Source organism: Microcaecilia unicolor, chromosome 9 (assembly GCF_901765095.1).
Source record: "Microcaecilia unicolor chromosome 9, aMicUni1.1, whole genome shotgun sequence".
NCBI classification, from domain to species: domain Eukaryota; kingdom Metazoa; phylum Chordata; class Amphibia; order Gymnophiona; family Siphonopidae; genus Microcaecilia; species Microcaecilia unicolor.
The window spans coordinates 195,180,435-195,202,094 of NC_044039.1; the positions used below are offsets into that span (position 1 = coordinate 195,180,435).

General features: G+C 44.1%; 1 protein-coding gene across 1 annotated transcript; it reads right to left on the minus strand.

The window, feature by feature from the left end:
• Positions 1–5,578: 5,578 nt before the first annotated feature.
• Positions 5,579–21,318, minus strand: SLC25A47 (solute carrier family 25 member 47). Its single transcript, XM_030215119.1, has 6 exons — positions 21,228–21,318; positions 17,055–17,098; positions 16,117–16,188; positions 15,843–16,025; positions 10,171–10,444; positions 5,579–6,657 (listed from the first exon to the last, which is right to left on the minus strand). The coding sequence occupies exons 1-6, from the start codon at positions 21,256–21,258 to the stop codon at positions 6,377–6,379; spliced, it is 885 nt and encodes a 294-aa protein (XP_030070979.1). The 5' UTR covers positions 21,259–21,318; the 3' UTR covers positions 5,579–6,376.
• Between the last annotated feature and the right edge of the window lie 342 nt (positions 21,319–21,660).

A 21,660-nucleotide genomic window follows, 5' to 3' on the forward strand; every position in this document is an offset into this window, starting at 1 on the left:
AGATTGTAAAGATTGCATGCAGAAACTCCGTGACAATCTGGGCCTGAAGAAATTGGAAGGAGCAGGCTCATTCATTCCAGAAATACGTTTGCTTCCAATTTTAACATAATTCATGTATATTCTTTTGATTCTGCTTTCAAAGCTATATATATGTACATATGTACATATTTTCAAGCAGTGTAGAAAATAAAAGGCTCTTGTTAATACTTGTTGCACTTTTTCTGTAAAGTCAGTGCCAACATGACATTGTATGTAAATTGTGTACACTGATCATAGAATAATTCTCTTTTTTTTATGTACAGTAAAAGTTGTCTGCCAGAAATCCTGCACCAGAAAAGTGTGTTAGTCTATGAAAAATGGAATTTAGAAGGATTAATGGTAAAATATACTGGTTAAGAAGCAAGTATTGCTCCTATGAGCATGAAGATTGTAGTTTGTGCAGCTGGATATGTAACTGGCTGGTGGAGGGCAAATAGCATATAGACTTGCTATCAGATAATGTATTGCATAGACTTCCACTACAAATCCTGGGCCCAGTATTCACTGACACTTACTTACCTGAGTTGGAGCAGCTCCTCACTGGCCCCAGTTCAGTCCAGATGGTGCCAGGGTGGAGCCAAAGTCTATCTACAGTGCCGTAGCGAGGGCGGCTGACACCCGGGGCGGGTCGCCGCTGCGCCCCCCCCCCCCCTCGGCGTGCACCCTCCCTCCCCGGAGCGCATTCTTACATTGAATTAGGAAGCGAGGGGCGGGCGAGAGGGCCGATCCGCCCCCCGAGTGCACGTCGCTGGGAGCTGCGTCGGCTCCGCTGGTTCCCTGCTCTCTCTGCCCCGGAACAGGAAGTAACCTGTTCTGGGGCAGAGGGCAGGGAACCAGCGGAGCAGACACCCCCCCCCCCCCCTGCAGCGTGCACCCGGGGCGGACCGCCATACCGCCCCCCCCCCCCCCCCCCCCTTCCTAGGCCACTGCCTGTCTAGTTTCTGCCAACATTTGGTGCTGGAACCTGCATAGGTATCCAGGTGATTAGGGCAGCTATTTTGCTTACTCAGGTGCCAGGGCTGGATATCAGCCATGCCTATATAAGTTTCGGTCGTGGGCTTATTTCCAGAAATTCAGTGCCTGGATCCATCCATATGGCCTGGCGCCGAATATCCAGGTATAAGTTTAAATGCCACGGTCAGCATTTTAAAACAGGGCCAACTGCATCGTTATCAGGGGGATGGTTCTTAGAAGCTGAGATCTGATACAATTGTGTAAATGGATTCTGGAAATGCACTTTGATTTAAAAGTTGTGAAATAATTGCAGAATAAAAGGACATGTCTCTCTCTGAGACATAATTCATGGATATTTCTGGCTGTATTTTCTTCCACATCACTAGGGGGGCGGACACCCGGGGGGCTGACACCCGGGGTGGCGCCCCCCCCCCCCCCCCCCCCCCCCCCGGTGAAAGAACCCTCCCCTCGGGTGCATGCCGCTGGGGGGGGGGGGGTGCCACAGCGCGCGCCTGCTGCGAGTTTACTAACTTCGCTCGTTCGCTGCAGCTCCTTCTGCCCCGAAACAGGAAGTAACCTGTTCCGGGGCAGAGGGAGCTGCAGCGAACGAGAGAAGTTAGCAAACTCTTGCAGCAGACGCGCGCCGCGGCACCCCCCAACGGCGTGCACCCGGGGCGGACCGCTCCCACCAGCCCCCCCCCCCCCCTTGGTACGCCACTGCACGTCACCTTATTCACTCTCCTGAGTGCAGTAGAAATATGAGGCTGGTCACATACATTTTGTGGAAACCAGCAGTGCTTTAATTACTTGAGGACACGCCCTCTTGTAAGTCGCTTTTCTACAGCTTATGATGTGCTGCGGAAGTGTGCATTCAAAGCAGCTGTCTGACTGTTTTAACTGCAAAAAAAAAGTAGCGCATGTCTTCATATTTCTTCTTTCTGGAGCCAATTTAAAACAACTTCTCAGTATGAACATAGAGAGGAGTTGAAAATTAACCACTGGCATCCAGTAATGTGTTTCTGTAGTCTGGATTGGGCACAGCAACTCTGGTCTCGAGTGCCACAAGCCAGTCGGGGGTTCACAGTCTCCAAGTTGAATATGCATGAGACGCCTCTGTTGTAGGTGAATCTAGCTTATGCATATTCAGGGGCTGTTTTACTAAGCTGCGATAAACAGCTAATGTGGGTTTTACTATGTGTTGGTTGTTAGCGCGGACCTGTGCTAATGTCTTCTCTGCTGTTACTGCAGCCTGCGTGGTAAAAGAAACCTGCGCTAGCAGCTTAATGTGGGAGTGGCCCGCTATGCCAGCTAGTGCACGGGTCATTACTACACACTAGCTGTCATGACTGCCGTTAGAACAGCCACAGCTCAAACCAAAATGATGTGTCGATCTCCCATCCCCTTGATGACAAAATCCAGCTCCTCCACAAAGCCTGTTCCACTTCATACTGCCCCTCCCCAGAACCCCCCATCCACCCCTGGGGCTTACCTAGAGGCAAGTCCTGGTGTCAAGTGGGAGAGTCTCCCTTTGCTCGCGCTCTGTCTGGCTCTATGTTCAAAATGACATTACTGACCCCCTAGCTGTAATCTCAAGGTACTACCACTACAGTTCAGCTTTCTATATATTTGCCCTTACATGGAAGGCTGACCCTCCCCCTAGTGGTAGTACCACAAAACTACTGCTAGGGGTTATCAATGTCATTTTGAACCCGGAGTCAGATAGAGTGAGAGCACTTGCATTCCTTGCCACTGGACCATCAGGCCTTGCCTCCTGGTAAGTCCCAGAGGTGGATGAAGGTTACGGGGATGGTCTGGAGGGGGGAGGCTTTGCGGGCAGACAGACTTTGTCATCTACGGTGGAGGGGGGGACAGCTAATGAATCAGCACTGGTCATCAAGGAGGATCAGAACTTGGGGGGGGGGGGACTGGGAATAGGTGGCACCACTGTTGGAATGCGTTCTGTATAGGCACCATGTTAAATCCCTGGGCCAATAGCGAGGGTTGTCTGTGCTATCAGCCCAGGCATGTAATGTGGTACCTGTGTGGTAAATGCAAGGTGGATGTGGGACACCCCTGGAGTGGAGGAGTAGCCTAGTGGTTAGTGCAGTGGACCTTGATCCTGGGGCACTGGGTTCGATTCCCACTGCAGCTCCTTGTGACTGTGGACAAGTCACTTAACCCTCCATTGCCCCAGGTACAAAATAAGTACCTGAATATATGTAAACCGCTTTGAATGTAGTTGCAAAAACCTCAGAAAGGCGGCATATCAAGTCCCATTTCCCTTTCCCTGTTTGAGTTTCTACATGGAATGTTGCTACTATTGGAGATTCTACATGGAATGTTGCTATTCCACTAGCAACATTCCATGTAGAAGCCTGCCCTTGCAGATCAGCAACGCGGCCGTGCAGGCTTCTGTTTCTGTGAGTCTGACGTCCTGTTCCGGGGCAGAGAGAGCAGGAAACCAGCGGAGCCGACCCCCCCTCCCCAGCGGCATGCACCCGGGGCGGACCGCCCCCTCCCCCCCCCCTTCCTACGCCACTGACAGCAGGCCACTTTCTAGTGCTCTGTGTGTGGTAAAAGGGTCCCTCAGTTTGTAGAGGCAGGAAAAGCTGAATTTACAAGTAAAAAAAATCTTTTTTTTTTTGTTTGTTTTGTTTTGGGGTTTGTTTGTTTTCATCCACACAGATTTTCTCTTGTTTTAGGACTCCGTCCTCCTCTGTTTCCAGGCCTGGCTAACACATGTGCACCTTTGTGGGCTTTAGCTAAGTCTTCAGGGAGACATAACCTGTAGGGATCTTTATAGCCACCATCAGTTTTGTCATTCAAATTAAGCCATTTATCCAACACTGAAAAGGTCATGTTGAGTACAAGGGTTTCTGTTCTACAGCCTGAACCCTGGGACCAGCTAAGAGGCTTTCTAGTCTAAAATTTACGTAATATAGGTCAACCTATTCTAGAGGATGTTTAAAAATGGGTAGCTATGGACTCTGGACATTACAAGAAGATTCACAAAAGCCCGAGCCATGCCTAAAACAGATTTTGACAGGGACAGGCACAGAAAATAAAAGGAAATTCACCTTCCTCCACCCCAGTTTAAGACATGTTTTCTTTCAGATTCAGATTAACTTTATTGTCATGACAATTACACAAATTGCCAAAGTTACACATCTAGCAGCTAAGATAAAAAGAAAGACAAACAGAAGGGGGGGGGGGGGTCATTTACAAACAGTAGCAACAGTAAAATCAATGTTAATGTACAGAGAGCTCAATAAGAGCAATAATTCCCAGGTTCTGGTTTTGGTCCATTTTGTCCCTGGTCAGGTCAAATTCCTTGCCTGGCCGCAGGATGCAACATATTTTGCTGCAATAGCTACTGTGTCTCTTCTTTCCCCTAGGATTTTGCAGCTTTTTTCCTTCTCATTCTTCGGTGGAAAATCTGCTTTTTCTCTCTTAGTTTTGGGAAAAGTCAATCTTTGATTTTCCGGTTTATTTCACACATTCATTCTGATACTTTTTAAGGTGTGTTGTTTGACCTTGTGCTTGTTAATTCACGCACAGTGGGGGTCATTTAAGAATACATTTGCAGCCCTGTCTGCACTTTCAAGGGACCCTGCAGCAGACAGCATGCGCTGGTAGTAAGTGACCTCCTACATTTGTTAAAAGTGCACTAAAATGCCAGATGCATTAACGAATGGGCAGACTTATACGGTCTGTGCCGGGGCTGGTGGTTGGGCGGCGGGGATAGTGCTGGGCAGACTTATACGGTCTGTGCCAGAGCCGGTGGTGGGAGGTAGGGATAGTGCTGGGCAGACTTATACAGTCTGTGCCAGAGCTGGTGGTGGGAGGTGGGACTGGTGGTTGGGAGGCGGGATAGTGCTGGGCAGACTTATATGGTCTGTGCCAGAGCTGGTGGTGGGAGTCGGCACTGGTAGTTGGGAGGCGAGGATAGTGCTGGGCAGACTTATACAGTCTGTGCCAGAGCTGGTGGTGGGAGGTGGGACTGGTGGTTGGGAGACGGGATAGTGCTGGGCAGACTTATACGGTCTGTGCCAGAGCTGGTGGTGGGAGGCGGGGATAGTGCTGGGCAGACTTATACGGTCTGTGCCAGAGCTGGTGGTGGGAGGCGGGGTTGGGAGGCGGGGATAGGGCTGGCCAGACTTATACAGTCTGTGCCCTGAAGAGGACAGTACAAATAAAAAAGTAGCACATATGAATTTATCTTCTTGGGCAGACTGGCTGGACCGTGCAGGTCTTTTTCTGCCGTCATCTACTATGTTACTATGAATGCACATGCCATGATTTTGATCTTTGACTATGTTTAGCCCAAACAGTGCTGCTGCACTTACATTTTAACTAGGATCTGTGATGATTAACAGTTTTAGCATGTAATCACCTGAATTGGATAATGTTGTGAAGGTTTCCACTAATTTATTTGTTGCATTTGTATCCCACATTTTCCCACCAATTTGCAGGCTCAATGTGGCTTACATTATGCCGTAGTGGCGATCGCTATTTCCGGATAAAGAATTACAAGTGGTATTGCATTAAGGCGCATTGAAGTTCCTGAATGATAGAGTGAATTATAAAATAAGTTAGATAATAGAAAGTTCATTTCCATCATGAGAAATAAAGAGGTAGTGCGTATTGCGTAACTTTCATTAGTGACAGCCAAGGTTGTCAGTCTTGTGTATAGAGTCCGGTTGTGTCTAGTTCATTGTAAAGTCTAGTCTAATGTATTTATTGAATGCATCCAAACACAGTTGATACTCTTTTTTTTTTTCTGTCCTGTCACACATTGGCGTTCTCTCTGTCTACTCTGCTACCTTTTGTATAAAAATTGTAAACCACTCTGTTGCTTGTATGCAAAAGCTGGTATAACCAGTACACCATCAACATAATCACTCATAAACAAGTAAATGGTGTGTCCCATACTAAACTGCAAGGTAAGGAATGTGGGGTTTGCAGTTCTCTCATTTCCTGTGCCCACAATGTGATCTCAAATGTCTTTGACTCGGGCAGCAGCTATAAAAGTAAAGAGCTCCAGGGCCCTGAGAACCTGAACAAGATTCCACTCAGTCTTCAGGTCCAGCATCAGGTCCCACAGTTAAAAGTAATTGAAACAACCCAGCATCCTGGGTACATCACGTCTTCCTCTTCCTCATAGTTTGCTTTCCAGGGCCCTCTCTACCTGGGCTTCAGCCCTTTCCTGCTCACTCATTTCTGATGCCTCTAGTCAAGAATCCTTCCTGTGCTCTGGCCTGAAAATGAGTTCTCTCTAGCTTCCACCCAGTCCACATGCAACACCTTATGAGGGATCGTTCCCGTACCTTTCACATTCTTAGAGGCAGTGACCCTCTAACAGTAGAGCTTCTGTAACGTACTTTCATATTGAAAGCTGTTTTGTGAGAGTTAGGATGGATTCATAGGTGAGAAACACCACCATGTTCACAGGAAAAGCACGAAGGCAGTTCAGTCCAAGTCCTTTAAAAAGAACCTTGACCCCCTCTTGTCTCACGCTTGTTGTGATACAGTGGATGACTCCTCTGTACTTGGGTATTGATGCTCCATTGACTTGCAGTCTGGATTTAATGACATCCATGGGAGTAGCAACAGTCCAAGCCAACATTCCAGCAAATCCCCCAGAAAGAAGTACACCCAGTGTTTCTGCAGGAGAAATCAGAGATAGTGGGGTCACTTCATTGTTTCAAGATCAGTGGATACATCAGTTCTTGAGGGTGACTAAGCAGTCAGGTGTTTTGCATAGCCCTAATAAATATGCATGAGATAGACTTTCATATGCTTGAAGCTGCATATGCACATCCGTTAGGGTTATCTGTAAAAACCTTAGCTGGTTGGTAGCCCTCAAGGATCATTTTTACTGCTTTAAGCTATGCCAATAGCAAAGTGCAGAAAATACATCATACAGAGAATGTATTTGTATTTGCTCACACTGTTTTCAGTAGTAGCTCAAAGTGAGTTACATTCAGGTACACTGGATATTTGTCAAGCCTCCTTCAAATGAATTATTTTGCTCCTAATATTTTCTCAGTTCCATATAAATGCATCCTCCCAGGCCTGCTCCCAAGGGCTTTAGATGTCTTTTAGGTGTTAATTTCTTCTTTGGGATAAATATATCCAGAACGTAGATGTGTAAAATTTGAGCTACCATTGGCCTTCCAAAGTAGTCATTTATAGTGCCCCATACAACCCGGAAAAATCATGTCTGTACCAACTAGATCTTGTAATTTGGGTAGATTTGACCTATAACTGGGATTGTCAGCGAATACCTTCAGTGAGGGCTTTTAAGACCTTATTAGAATCTCTAGGTTTGGCAGCGATGATTGATTTTCACTCTCATATAAGATAGTAGATATTGGATTTATCGATTGTTTCCAAGATCATTGATGACTCCACTTATTTGATTGGATCGTTTCTTGTTAACATTCGAGGTGATGGGTCACACAGCTCAAAGTTACTAAAAACAGGAGGGATAATGCAATGGCCAAAAGCAGTGAAGAGGTGTAGTGGAAAGGAAAACAGACTAAATAAACAGAGGAAGGAGAGAGGTGACAGGGAATGTGGCAGTAAGGAAAGGGAATAGAGATTACTGGGACAGAAGAGAGGACTTGAGGAAAGGCAGGCCAGATTCCAATGGGGAAAGGGGATAAGGAAAAGAGACAGGGGTATAGCATGGCAAATAGAAGAAGGCTATATTGGGGAGGAGGGCAGGGAGTAATGCAGAGTCAGTGCAAGGATGTTGGGCGGCCTAGGCAAACCTTCATCTTAAAAGTACTTTCATATATGTAAACTGCTTTGGTTGTACAGCCCACCCCTCTGAACTGGTGATGAGATTTCCTGACCCCCCTTATCAGCTTCAGTTACCCAGGAGTAGCGAAAGTGAGAACAAGGAGAGTCTCACTCTTGGTAACAGACGAAATGTTGACGCTGTGGGACTAAATAAGGAGTCGGTCTGAAGCGAGCCTAAGAGAGAGAAGAGTGTGAGGGGCTCGGTATTCACCTGTAATGGCAAACCACCTGGTCCAGGGTGGGATAGACTTACTATCAACATAGCTCAATTGAATAAGGATTTTGGTGATTTGTTCTTTTTCTCAGCAGAGCAATAACTTTAACTAGGATTGTAAATATAGACACTTGTATTAAATTTTTGTTTTGAACTGCAAATAGTACCTATTTTTTGGACTTGTTTGAACTTTCACTAAGTTGCCATTTACCCTTCTCCCAGTTCAATAAAGTTTTTCGATGAATTCTAACCCCGTGTGAGTGTGAAGTTCTTCTTTCTTTTTGAGTGGAGGAGTTTCTGAAATGGTGGGGATGGTTGCGGCCCCGGCCTACACCCTACTTTGTGTGCCCGGACCAGCGCCTGTTTTATTGGGAGTGAGATTAGCATCTGGGATTGGAAAATTTCACCTAGGCCTGGATTACAAAATCTATGACCCTGAACCCCCCCCCCCCCCCCCCCTCCCAAAATTAACTTTCAGGCACCTAGTCTGCAGCCTTCACCCCCTTCCCCCTAAGAGTTTGATACACACAGCAATCATGATCATCACACTCGCATCCTATAAACCTGCTGGGAGATGAAGCAAGAGTGGAGAGACAGGTCAAGTGAAAAAGGGAAAAGAAATGGGTCAGACAGAAGATGGGAAGGAGGTGGAGTGAGAAGCTATAGGTTGAACAAAAATGAGAGACAATTTTAGAGAGGAAGGAGAAATACCAGGTTCCAGAGAGAAGGAAAGGGACTGTGAGATAGATTGAACCTTTGATACTGGGGAAGGAAAAGCAGGCTAGATTGATCAGAAAAGATAGTTTTTGGAAGGAGACTGAAACAATAATGGTTTGGAGAGATGAAAAAAAAAGACATTATTGGGCTGGGGACAGACAGTGAAGGTGGAAAATGGGAGATTAAAAAAAATTTAAGACAGACTTGGAGAGAAGAGAGTAATGACATTTTGCGTGCAGAAGGGAGCTGCTAACAGATGGGGTAAAAATGAGAAGAGACGGGGGCCCTGTTGATAAAGGGCTACCGATTTTACCTGCAAATCATTAAATCTAGTGAATTCTTAATTGCTGAAAGTGTCAGAAACACCAGAAAGAGAAAAAGGAAAGAGACTCCAAAGAAAAGACTGGGTAGTGTATCAAACTGAGATGCTTATTTACTAAAACTGCACTAAGCTGTTAATGCAGAAATTAGCAGACGCTAACAGCATGGCAGCTTGACAGTTATCATAGGAGCCAACTTTTCAAAATTATTGGGGGTGCCAAGCCCAATGAAAATAACTCCTCCTTGGACACATACAAGGAATATTCTCAATATTGGGGGGTGCTCAAGCACCCATAGAGTCGGCTCCAATGACAGTTCTCATGCGCTGGAATGGGGAATGGATGGAAAATGGATGAATGGGCAGGGACTGTGGAAGGAGTTACTTAACAGGGCAGATAACCAGGCACAAGTCACACTTAATTGAATAGGGCCAGCTAACTACAGCAATTGTTATCTGCAGTTAACATAAGGTAAAGACATTTCCTCTGTATTAACTGTAAGGGAAGATGCTAGAAATGCCTCGAAAATCTATTTAGATCATCAGGAACATTTACATGGGGCATTTTTACGGAAAATAATGTTTATGGAAATTTTATGCAATTTTCAAAGTGAGGAGGAGGCGGCACAATATCATAACATCTTCAAGCCTAACTCCTTTTTTATATATATATAAATAGCTTTTCAAAAATATCTTAAATATTGTTGGATCTGTCAGAAATGCATAATTCAACCCTTAGCCAAACGTGTATAGGGTGAATATGTAATCTTCATTGATCCATAAACTGTTCAATTTCTTTCCATATATTTTTAAACACAAAAAAATACTTTATTTTTTTTTTCTTCTTCCTCAATTTTTTTCATTTTGTTGTATATATATAAAAATATATAATAGGAGACTTTTTCTTAATGGCATAGGAAAATTCTGGAAAATTTTCCAAGTCAAAATTCTCCAGAAAATCCACAGATCTGTGTACACATTGTTGTACACATCCCATTTTCAGTACATTGAGTCCTTCCTGATAAGAAGCTCCATCAGCAATAGAATTCACTGCCTGCTAATGTTATTCAACCATGGGTAAAACCCAGGTAACTGTTTCTAATACCCCACATGCATATACCTGGTTTGCTCTGGCCAGCTGGGGCAAGCCATTCCCGTAAAACCGCATACGAGAGAAAGTATGTTGCAAAGGAGAGGCAATCTCTGAACATTAATGCCAAGCAGCCTCTGTACAGCCCCAGAAAGCCTTCCTCCTGTACCACCATCCTCAGGCAATGGACAGGGCCCTGATACTTCGGCTTGGAGAGGAGACAAGAAGAGGCGACGGCAGAGTATGATTGCATCTGAGTCTGTAGTCTGACTTTGGCCATGTCTGTAGGTGACGTTACCAAGACCTGCAAATATATAGCAGAAGGAAAGCTGAAATGGAGCATTCACCACATTCCTCCACATTTTCTTTATTCCTAGTTCTTTCTGATTCTGACCAATGGGATATTCCTTAAAATGAAATGAGGCGGAACAGAATAAAAGGGCTGAATCCTGAACTGTGCGGGAATGAAATGTTGGCTGTAGTCTAACCATTCTTAACTCCCTATCCCTCTGCTTTTCAATAATCCAGTGACATTCTCGGTTCCTTCCTCATTCCATTAAAATTTATTTGTTGCATTTGTATCCCACATTTTCCCACCTATTTGCAGGCTCAATCATTTGTAAACCACTTTGTTGTTTAATTTCAAAAATATGGTATAAAATGAACATACACAGTTGCATAAGGCTGGAACAGAGAAGTCGTGAACTGTTTGCTTCTTATGGCTTTTCTAATAGAATTTTACATCCTGTGCAGTAGAATTTAGAACAGCTGCAAAATATTTCAGACTAGTAAAAAAGGCCCATTTCTGACACAAATGAAACGGGCGCAAGCAAGGTTTTCCTCGGAGTGTGTATGTTTGAGAGAGTGTGTGAGTGTGTGTGTGTGAGAGAGAGTGAGTCTGGGTGCAAGTGTGTGTGTGTGTGTGTGAGAGAGAGAGAGAGAGAGTCTGGGTGCAAGTGTGTCTGTGAGAGTGTGTGTGTGAGAATGAGAGTGTGTGCAAGTGCGTATGTGAGACAGTGTGTGAGAGAGAGAGTGTGTTTCACACAGATACAATGTGTGCGAGAGAGCGTGTGTGAGACACAGACTGTCTGTGAGACTGAGTGTATGAGACCAAGAGAGTGTGTGAGTGACTGTGTGACACATAGAGAGTGAATGTGATACAGTGTGTGAGAGTGAGAGAGAGAAAGACATTGACTGTGAGAGAGAGTGTGTGTGTGACAGAGATACCTCCCCCCCTCCCCTCTCTGGTGTCAGGCCCCCCCCCCCCCCCTCTCTCTCTCTCTCTCTCTCTCTGGTGTCTGAGCGTTACTGTGCAGGCAGGACGCTGAGCTCTGGCTGTGCTTCAAGGAACTGACCAATCCTATTTAATAGAATGCACCTCCAACATTCTGAAACCGAGAAACCTCATGTGGTTGGTCTCTTCTGCTTGTGACAAACCTGGAAGTACTCGAGGGCGGAGCTTACAGAGATGGAGCCTGAGCTTCAGAAGCTTCAAACCCTTCACTGAAGCCAGGGAGTCAGCTTCAGAACGTTGAGGTTGGTTTTTATTATATAGGATATGTTAGAACTCTTCCTTGAAACCAAATGGTGATTTTCTTAAATATTTCTTTGAGATATAAGAAAGCATGACATGATAAAATAGATCATGTGGGTGCATCAGATGGCACTGCGCCAGGGATGAACAACCAAAGTGTTCAGGAAGTCCTGTAAATGCTTAAATTAAATTTTGCCTGTCTGTTCAATTGTATTTCAACAGGGATCTTTTTCCCCCCATTTTTACTTTGATTCTCATTATACACAATCACTTTTCCTGCCCCAGGGTAACACAGGTATGACATCACATAGCATCAACCAATCACTTTGCCTCCTTTAGCCATCAGCATACCAAATCATATGAAAGAAAGCTTTATTTAGGGACTCTTGTACTAAGTTGTGCTGAAATCTGAGCCCATCACACAACCTGCATAAAATATATTTTTTAAAGCTAACGCACAGTATAGCACGTGCTAACAGGCGAAATACTGCAAAGCGCTTTAACGTGTTTTATGGTACTCCTTTTCTCACGCGCTAAGCACATTAAGGCTTTACGCCCTTTAGTAAAATGGACCCTTGATTTAAAAATAAAAGATGAAATCAGTTCAAGAATACTTTTGCACCTCTGCAATGTGAAGGCTAAAGGGCAATCAGTGTCTGGCTCTCTGTTATTAACATAAAAAGGTTAAACTTACAATGCAGGGGCGTAGCCAGACACCCAATTTTGGGTGGGCCTGGGTCCAAGATGGGTGGGCAGAAGAACCCCGCCCCGTCCCACAGGTGATTTCGTCTCTTCTTCGATCACCTGCATGCCAAATGGTCTCTCGAACATCCCCCCTCTCCCGCATACCTTTTAAATAGCAGATTTTCACTGGCAGCGAGCAGCAACTAATACACACCGCTCATGTTGGCCCCACAGCCTTCCCACTGATCAGTGGCATACCAAGGGGGGGTGGTCCACCCCGGCTGCATGCCGCTGGGGGGTGCCGCAGCGCGCGCCTGTCAGCTCCAAGTTCACTAACTTTGCTCGTTCGCTGCAGCTCCCTCTGCCCTGGAACAGGTTACTTCCTGTTCTGGGGCAGAGGGAGCTGCAGCGAATGAGCGAAGTTAGCGAACTCGGAGCCGACAGGCGCGTGCCGCGGCACCCCCCCCCCCCCCAGCGGAGTGCACCCGGGGGGGTGTCATTTCGACGGGGGGAGGTGTCATTTCGCAGGGGGGCGCACTGCACCTGGGGGGGCGCATCGGTGATCCGCCCCGGGTGTCATCCAGGCTAGGATCGCCACTGATGCAACTTCCTGTTTCCGCATACCCAGGAATATGTCAGAGGGAAGGCTGTGGGGTTGGTGCGAGCAGTATATATCAGTCACTGCTTGCTGCAGGTGAAGATCTATTTACAAGGTATGCAGGAGGGACAGTTGTTGGGAGTTTTCAGCTGGTGGGGCTTGGGAATTCCTGCCAGCCACATCATAGGTGTGCAACTACTGGGTGGGCCTGGGCCCACCCATGGCTACGCCACTGTTACAATGATAAATTGTTTCCTAATATGTCTGTCCAGCTACCAGTATTTGAACATAAAATACATTACTGGTTCCAGTTTTGAAAAGACATCATAAGCCAGCCTTATACTCTAATATCTATTCTGTTGAAAATAAAATTTATCATAGAGATCATCGCTGTCAGACAGGTCTGTAACATAAGACATGACCTAAAGGAGCCATCAGCTAAATTTATGCTCCACTGAAGGAGAAAAGAGCAACAAGCCTGCAAGTCTGATTTCTTGCACATCCTTTGCACCACCAAGCTTTAGTTTTCAGAGCACAGGAAATAAATCAGTGTAAAAAGGGATTTGTACATAAAGCACTGCAGGATGTTGGCTCAGTCTTGAACTTTGACCCCTGAGGAAGAAGTCTCTCAGGCTTCTTTTGCAAAGCTGCGCTAGCGATTCCCACACGACAAATGAGAGAAAGCCCCCTAGGAATTGAATGGGCGTCTTCTCATTTGCCGTACTGAGAATCGGTAGTGTAGCTTCGTAAAAGAAGCCCTCGGTTTTGATTTACATTATTTTTTTTTTCTGTGTGGATTTTTAGTACATGGGATCAGTGCACAGTTCCTTTTGCTTTTGCTATTTTTCAAAAACAACAAAATATATAAAAAGCAGGGACTACAATAAAAAAATCGTGGTTCAAAAAATATAACTTAAAATCAACAAAACCACCTTGATTATCACAAAACAAGAAATTAAATATTCAGCATTCAATATGCTTTAAAGTGAGAATGGTGGTCGGAAAATAGTGTCTGTGATATCTTGTGGCCATAAAATCACCTGGCAATCACTAAATTCAGTCATTGCACCTTATAACCCTGCTGACAAGAGACTCTTCTTCAAAATGCAAAAAAAGAAAGCAATTTAGTTTAATTCAATTCAATTGAAGAATCCACAATGTGGCCGTCTTTTCGGTGTAATAATCTCTTCTCTCCAGTTAGGGGGGTGCTACAGCTGCCAGGACAGTTTATTCAAATATCCCACAAATCATAAATCAATAAAGTTCTTCTAAATCTTGCTGTCCAAAATGATTTCAACAGAAATCCACAAAATCATTTTGCAGATGAAGATTTAGAAGAACGTTATTGATTTATACTCTCAGATTAACTGTAAATTGAAAGATCGTTCACAATTGTTGCAAAACACAGCAGCCAGACTGATCTTCGGGCTGGGAAGATTTGACAGTGTTGCATCTGCATTGAGGGAATTACACTGGTTGCCTGTTGAAAAACGTATTAGTTTTAAAGTGTTATATGTATGATTTATAAGGCTCTTGTTGGGTATAATGCAAAAGGTTTAGTAGAATTGCTGGAGATTCCAATTTCAAAGAGGAAATTTTATCTCCGAGCTCTAGCATTAGGTTATCCCTTCTACAAAAACTGTTAGATTAAGCAGAAGCATAGCCAGGTCGAAGACGTGGTTGGAATGGAAGAGGACTGCTGACAGACCAGTGCCGGCATGTATTTTAAATGCGACAGATTGCGTCAAAAATAGGTGCCGGCAGAAGTCCATTTGGGGGAGCGGCTGCTCTCCTGACAACCCATAGCTATGCTTCTGGATTAAAGTCTGTTTTAGAAAAATCATTCTCACTTCAGGGGCGCTACAATGGAAAACATTGCTTATCATCTTGAAGTTACAACCAACCAATATATTCTTTAGGAAGATGATTAAGTGCTATTTGAGGGACAGGTTTAAAAAGTTTTTTATTAAGTGCTTGTTTTTTTTTTTTACTTCACTACAGGGTCCCTTTAACAAGCTGCGGGAAAAAGGGCCCTGCGCTAATGGTGGGGGCCATTTTTCCCATGCGCTAGGGCTATTTTTCCACAGTTGGTAAAAGCCCAAAAGAAATGGCTACGCAGTGAGATAACTCTTACCACATGGCTACGCGGCAGGGAGCCCTTACTGCCCACCCACTGAGATGGCGATAAGGGCTCCTGCGCTAACCCGGCGGTAACCAGGCAGCGTGTGGCAATGCCCAGTTACCGCCAGGTTATCACTGTGCAAGTCATTTCTGGGGGTTTCTTTTTCCATGGAGGGGTGAGACTACCGACAGTGGCTACATTGGGCCGGCGGTAGTCCCTGAGGAGCGAGGGTAAACCTGCGTTGGGCTTACCGCCACTCTGTAAAGGGCCCCTATGCAAATTCTTCTCTTCATGCTCAGAGATTTTCGTCTTGTGAGCCGCTGTGAATCACAAATCAGGATTATGGTTGGTATACAAGAACTAGATAATAGAATTTATGATTTGTGGAATATTCGAATAAATTGTCCTCCCTACCTGAAGAGATTGTTACACTGAAAAGACGTCCACATTGTAGATTGTTCAATTGAATTGAATTAAGCCAAGTCGTTTTCTTTTCCTTTCTTGCGTTTTGAAGAAGAGTATCTTGTCAGGCAGGGTCATATGGTGCAATGATTGAATTTAGCGATTGCCAGCTGATTTTATGGTCACAAGGTATCACGGACACTATTTTCTGAGCACCATTCTCACTTTAAAGCGTATTTAATATTCACTATTTAATTTCTTGTTTTGTGATAAGGTGCTTTCGTTGATTTCAGCTTTGTCTCTCCAATCCATGCCCAATCATCAGATTAATCATTGGTTATAGAAATGCATTATTAGCTCACCCGAACAGCCCCAGCAGCATATCCAGATAGAAAAATGTCCAGGTTTGATGGCTTCACCTCCGCGCTGCCGTATCTTAGTTTGCACAGGGCATGCAAACAGCTTTTGTACGTGCCGAATGAGATAGAAGAGCAGATGGAGACGGTGGACATAGACATAGAGAGACCTCTGAAGAATCCGGACATCTGGAGCAGAGAAGACACATGTTATTAGTAAGTTTAATGCACAGAAGCAGCTAAAAAGGTCTTAGTAAATCACAAAAACTGAGCCACGCACTTTTTCCATTTTGTACGTTGTGTAAATGCAGTGCCACATTCCTTTGTAGTTCTTCTGAGTCTGAATTCGCACCTGTAAAAAAACAAAAAAAAATTGCAGTTCTTGAAACACAAGCCTCTGGATGAGAAAAAAATGATACAAGCGTGGCTGGTGGTTCAGTGGCAGTGTGGCAGAACTAAGGTTTCACTCTTGACTCATACTTTCTATTCTCCAGGTTGGCCAAGGTTGTTAGAAGCCCTTTCACTAAGCCACATAAGCGTCTGTGTGCGCCCAACACTCGCCAAAATGGAGTTACCATCCGACTACTGCATAGCTCTTGCGGTAATTTCATTTTGGCACACGTCCCATACGCGCGTCTGAAAAATTTTCGGACGTGCATATCGGACACAGCACCAAGTGGCATTTGACACATGTAGGTCATTACCATCCGGTTATCACGTGAGAATTTACTGCTCGGATCTATGGCTGGTGGTAAGGTCTCAGACCCAAAATGGACACACACCAATTTTGATTTTGCCGCACGCCCAATTTCGGCAAAAATTTTAAAAAGGGATTTTTTTTTGCAGGTGTGCTGAAAAATGGATCCGTGCGTGCCCAAAACACGTGCCTACACTACTACAGACCGTTTTCAGCGCACCTTATTAAAAGGACCCCTAAGTGCAGCGGAGGCAGTGCGCACTGAGAAAGAACGTCATAGCAGTCATGCAGTGGTGACACCTAGTGGCCAGATTGCACGGTTCCAGAAGTAGCCGTGGTGCATGGATGGACCTCAGTCAAGGACCGTGGTAACAAATACACTGGACTTTCCTGGTTATGAAGATTAGCGGTGCCAAATCCCAGCCTGGCTCCAACTGAGCCTTAAGCCCAAAGGGGAAGAGAGAACTGCAGGGTCAGAAAGAAACTCAGAATACAAAAAAAGACTGAATGAAAATAAATACCTTGACTGTATCCAAGGGGTAGCCAACCATAATGCCAAAGGCACCTGAAAGAGAAAATTGCAGAAACTCTTTATTTTGAATATTTGTTTCAATAGTGCACAATGTTCATTGGCTAGACAGACCCAAAGTGGCACATTACAGAAAAACAAAGAGCAGCACTTCTGTCAACCATATATTGTACGCCACAAAATATCAAGAAAGACAGTTGCGGTTAAAATGCTTCTCAAAAGAAAAACATTCTTATTTGATCAATTAAAGAAAAAAAACAACAGCATAGCAGTGCCTCTTTCAATGCAGATCTGTTCTGTAAACATCATAGGACACCTCAGACATAGTAACATAGTAGATGATGTCAGATAAAGACTGAAATAGCCTAGTAAGATGATTAGGCTTATAATGGCAGCTCTGTGCAGCTTACCTTTCTAGGTGAGGTAAGAAACTCAGGAAATTATTTATGGGGTATAAACAGGGCTTTTTTTTTGAGGGGGTACTTGGGGGTACTGAGTACCGGCACCTTTTCCATTGTCTGCTATAATTGACCCATGGGCCCCAAGTTTTAATGAAAGAGCTCAGGCTCTACACAGCAATTCTGCCTTGTCAAGGGTTCTGTGACTGGTTGCAGGGGGCCTGGCTATTGTGGGATGGGTCACTCAGTGATCATCCCCACCCCTGAAGGGCGGCCTAGCATTTGAGTACCGGCACTTTTTTTGCTAGAAAAAACACACTGGCTATAAATGACTCAAAACAAAAAACAATTAATCTCAAAACAAATCTCTTCACAAGGAGAGATGTTTGAACCCAAGGAAGGTGCTTAAAAATAGCATCAATCAAACCCATAAAAAGCAGTAAATTCAATGTCAGGAAGTGACAGAGTGGGTGAAAATTCTTGTGAGTGTCGTTAATTCTTAAATGCTTAACTATATGGCACTGCGTGAGCTCCATATGATACGTGATTACTATTGATCAATACTCTAATGAAACTGGCAAGGTAGCTAAATGCTTTTGCTTCGTCTGTCCTTTCCACTTCTTGTTTGGGAGTGTAAGCTGAACAGAGGCCAAGTAAAGCTGACAGATCAAGGTAAACCAGATTCTGACTGCCATTAAAAACAAGAGCCCTGAAGAACTGGAATGCTTTAGTATTATTTTTTTAATGTAAGTTTCCTAGATTACAGCTTCCAGACCTTGCACAAGTTTTTTTTTTGTTTGTTTGTTTGCTCTGAATCTGACATTGCTTTCTTCTACTCCCACCCCCCCCCCCCCCCCCCCCCCCCCCCCCCCGGAGCTGCACCAGATTCTGAGGAAAACCAAAAAATAGCTTTTAAAATGAGTTGCAGAGTGGGCATAGGGCATACACATGTATTTGCCTACCCCTGGTGCTAAAATGTGTGTATTAACAAGGGAATTCTACAAATCAAATCCTGCTCTTTGGAAGATGGTTAGTACATGTTCCCTCTAATCTCACTCACCAAATCCACTTCTCCCCTGCCCAGTCAGCCTTTTCCTTCTCTCCCTCTGATCTCACATACCAAATCCACCTCTCCCCTATCCAGTCAACCTTTTCCTTCTCTCCCTCTAATCTCACACAGCAAATCCACCTCTCCCCTGTCCTGTCAGCCTTTTCCTTCTCTCCCTCTGATCTCACATACCAAATCCACCTCTCCCCTGTCCTATCAGCCTTTTCCTTCTCTCCCTCTGATCTCACACAGCAAATCCACCTCTCCCCTATCCAGTCAACCTTTTCCTTCTCTCCCTCTAATCTCACACAGCAAATCCACCTCTCCCCTGTCCTGTCAGCCTTTTCCTTCTCTCCCTCTGATCTCACATACCAAATCCACCTCTCCCCTGTCCAGTCAACCTTTTCCTTCTCTCCCTCCCCCACTGTTCAGCACAGGCTTCCATGCAGCATAGATTTTGTGATATGTCTGTATTTCATCTAAGGGTTGATAGTTACCTGACCTCATGTTAGGACATTGATCTATGACATGAATCCTAGTTCCAAGGTCCAGCTCCCTTGGTTTGTGAGACTAGGCATGGCTCTGCCTGTCTGCATGTCAGATTATTTAGTTACTGTATGTAAACAGTTGGGTACTAATATTTGCTCTTCGTTCTTGGTCCTATTTTGAAATTTTTATGTAATCCATGGCCTGATTTACTGAGATTCTGTCCCAAGATACAGAATGAAAAGGAAAAAAGCCTTGTGGGTGGATTTTCAGCTGGGCTGGGCGATGGCCGTCCGGAGCACATTTTCAGTCACAACAATCCGCAGATGAAAATATGACCAAGTTTAGCAGTGCTAAAAAATCAGCGCTAACCATCTCAGCTGTAAGTCCACCACGTTTGACCAGCTAAAATTATAAAGGGTTATATTTGAGATGAAGTTAGAAAGGGAGTTACCTTTAGGATGAGAAGTAGGTGATCCTAGTGATTGCTTCAATGGCAGAGAATGTGAAGGGGAGCAGGTGATCAAGGACAAATTCCTGTTTGTTTGTTTGTTTGTTTGTTTGTTTGTTTTTTGGTTGGTTGGTTGGTTGGTTGTTTGGTTGGTTGGTTGGTTGGATGTAAGTGGTTAGGGATTAGGTTGTTTGGGGTGTTGTAGGGTAGAATTGGGTATTTAGATGTCTTGATCGTGATTAGTGGGAGGGGGATTGGCTTTTGCGTCATCAGGGCGGTTGGCTCATTTCTGTTGGGTGAAGTTGATACACTTTTGTGGATGGCAGAATTTATTTTTAAGGGGCCCTTTTACTAAGCCGCGTGTCTACGCACGCCCAACGTGCGCCAAAATGGAGTTACTGCACGGCTACCGCATGGCTCTTGTGGTAATTTCCTTTTTGGCGCGTGTCCAATATGCGCGTCTGAAAAATATTTGTTATTTTCGGATGGGTGGAACGGACGCGCGCCAAGTGGCATTTGGCGTGCGTAGGTCATTACCGCCGCATGAGTCTTTACCACTAGGCCAATGGCTGGCAGTAAGGTTTCAGACCCAAAATGGACATGCGGCAATTTTCATTTTGCCACACGTCCACTTTCAGCAAAAAATTTTTAAAAGGCATTTTTTTGTAGGTGCGCTGAAAAATAATTCTGCGCATGCCCAAAACACATCTACACTACCACAGGCCATATTTTAGCGCACCTTAGTAAAAGGACTCCTAATTTCGCTTTGTGCATGTTGCCTTTGAAACCATCTGTATTTGTCATCTGGTTAGAGCATGATCTCTTTTGTCACCGTTTGTTTACAAAATCTTTCATTCAGATGCACTTCCTCTGGAAATTGCAAGGTACAAACCAGTTGAAATGGGTGAAGATGGTTGGAAGAAAACCATGCAGCGGCTGAAATGATTGTGGACAACTTTTCTTTTCCAAGGGCTGCTATTGAGAAATGAAATGAAATGTGGCTCCAAAAATCCTCAAACAATTGTTAATTAGTGAAGAATCCAGTAATAACAACCAAAAAATACATGGTTGCTTTTCTTAAATTAAAACACGAAGAAAAGACCTCAAGACACCCAAACGCTTACTACAACTTCAGCGTCTTCTGCTGGGGTTATGTCATTCATCATTGGTCTAAAAAAACCTCGTGTTATTGAAATTTTTATTTATTTCTACTTTTATTACTTTATTATATCCACTTAAATAAAAAAAAGTATTTTAAGGTTTTCAAGTTATTTTTTCAATAGAAATTCATGTGTGAAAAAGAACACGAAAACCTTAAAAACATTTTTTATATAAGTGGATATAATAAAGTAATAAAAGTAGAAATAAATAAAAATTTCAATAACACAAGGTTTTTTTAGACCAATGATGAATGACATAACCCCAACAGAAGATGCCGCGGTTGTAGTAGCATTTGGGTGTCTTGAGGTCTTTTTCCTCGTGTTTTAATTTAAGAAAAGTGACCGTGTATTTTTTGGTTGTTATTACTGGATTCTTCACTAATTAACAACTATATTTTAAAATAAACACATTGAACAATGAAATTAGATGGTTCCACCCTGACCCTAACCTATTTAAGACTAAGCATCGTGTGAAGATACTTTCTGTAAATTGAAAACAGACTTGCTTTGAACCTGCATATGAAGTCTCTTTCTAGGCAGTGGTGTGGCCTGCCAACAAATATTTTTTGGCAGAAATTCAAAACTTTTGTTCACAATAAAAGCAACTGATTCATATCCTTACCTCCAATGGCTCCAGCAATGAAGTCACTCATGATGCGTATGTTTTCTGCTCTGCTACCCCAATTTCCAAAATTGATGAATGATCAGGTCAGTTACAGCCACCAATGTTCTGTCCTGCCTGTTCTCTCAGCGTTTATATACAGATTGACTGTCCACTCAGTACTCAGCACCTCCCTGAATTTTAATCACCAGGAAATCTGTAGATAACCTGCCAGTTCATTGAAAATGATAAATAAATAATCCTGTGGGTGAAGGACCAGTTTGTTTTCAGCCTGTTGCACGCTCCCATCAGATGGCTTAGCTTGTCAGTGTGCTAAAGTTGAGATTTATTTGCTAATGTCTCATATGCAAAAGGCATGCACCATAATCTAGATATTTTTGTTTGAAAATTTTTATTGGGAAAGTGTTCATAGCACTCTGGACATTCAGCAATA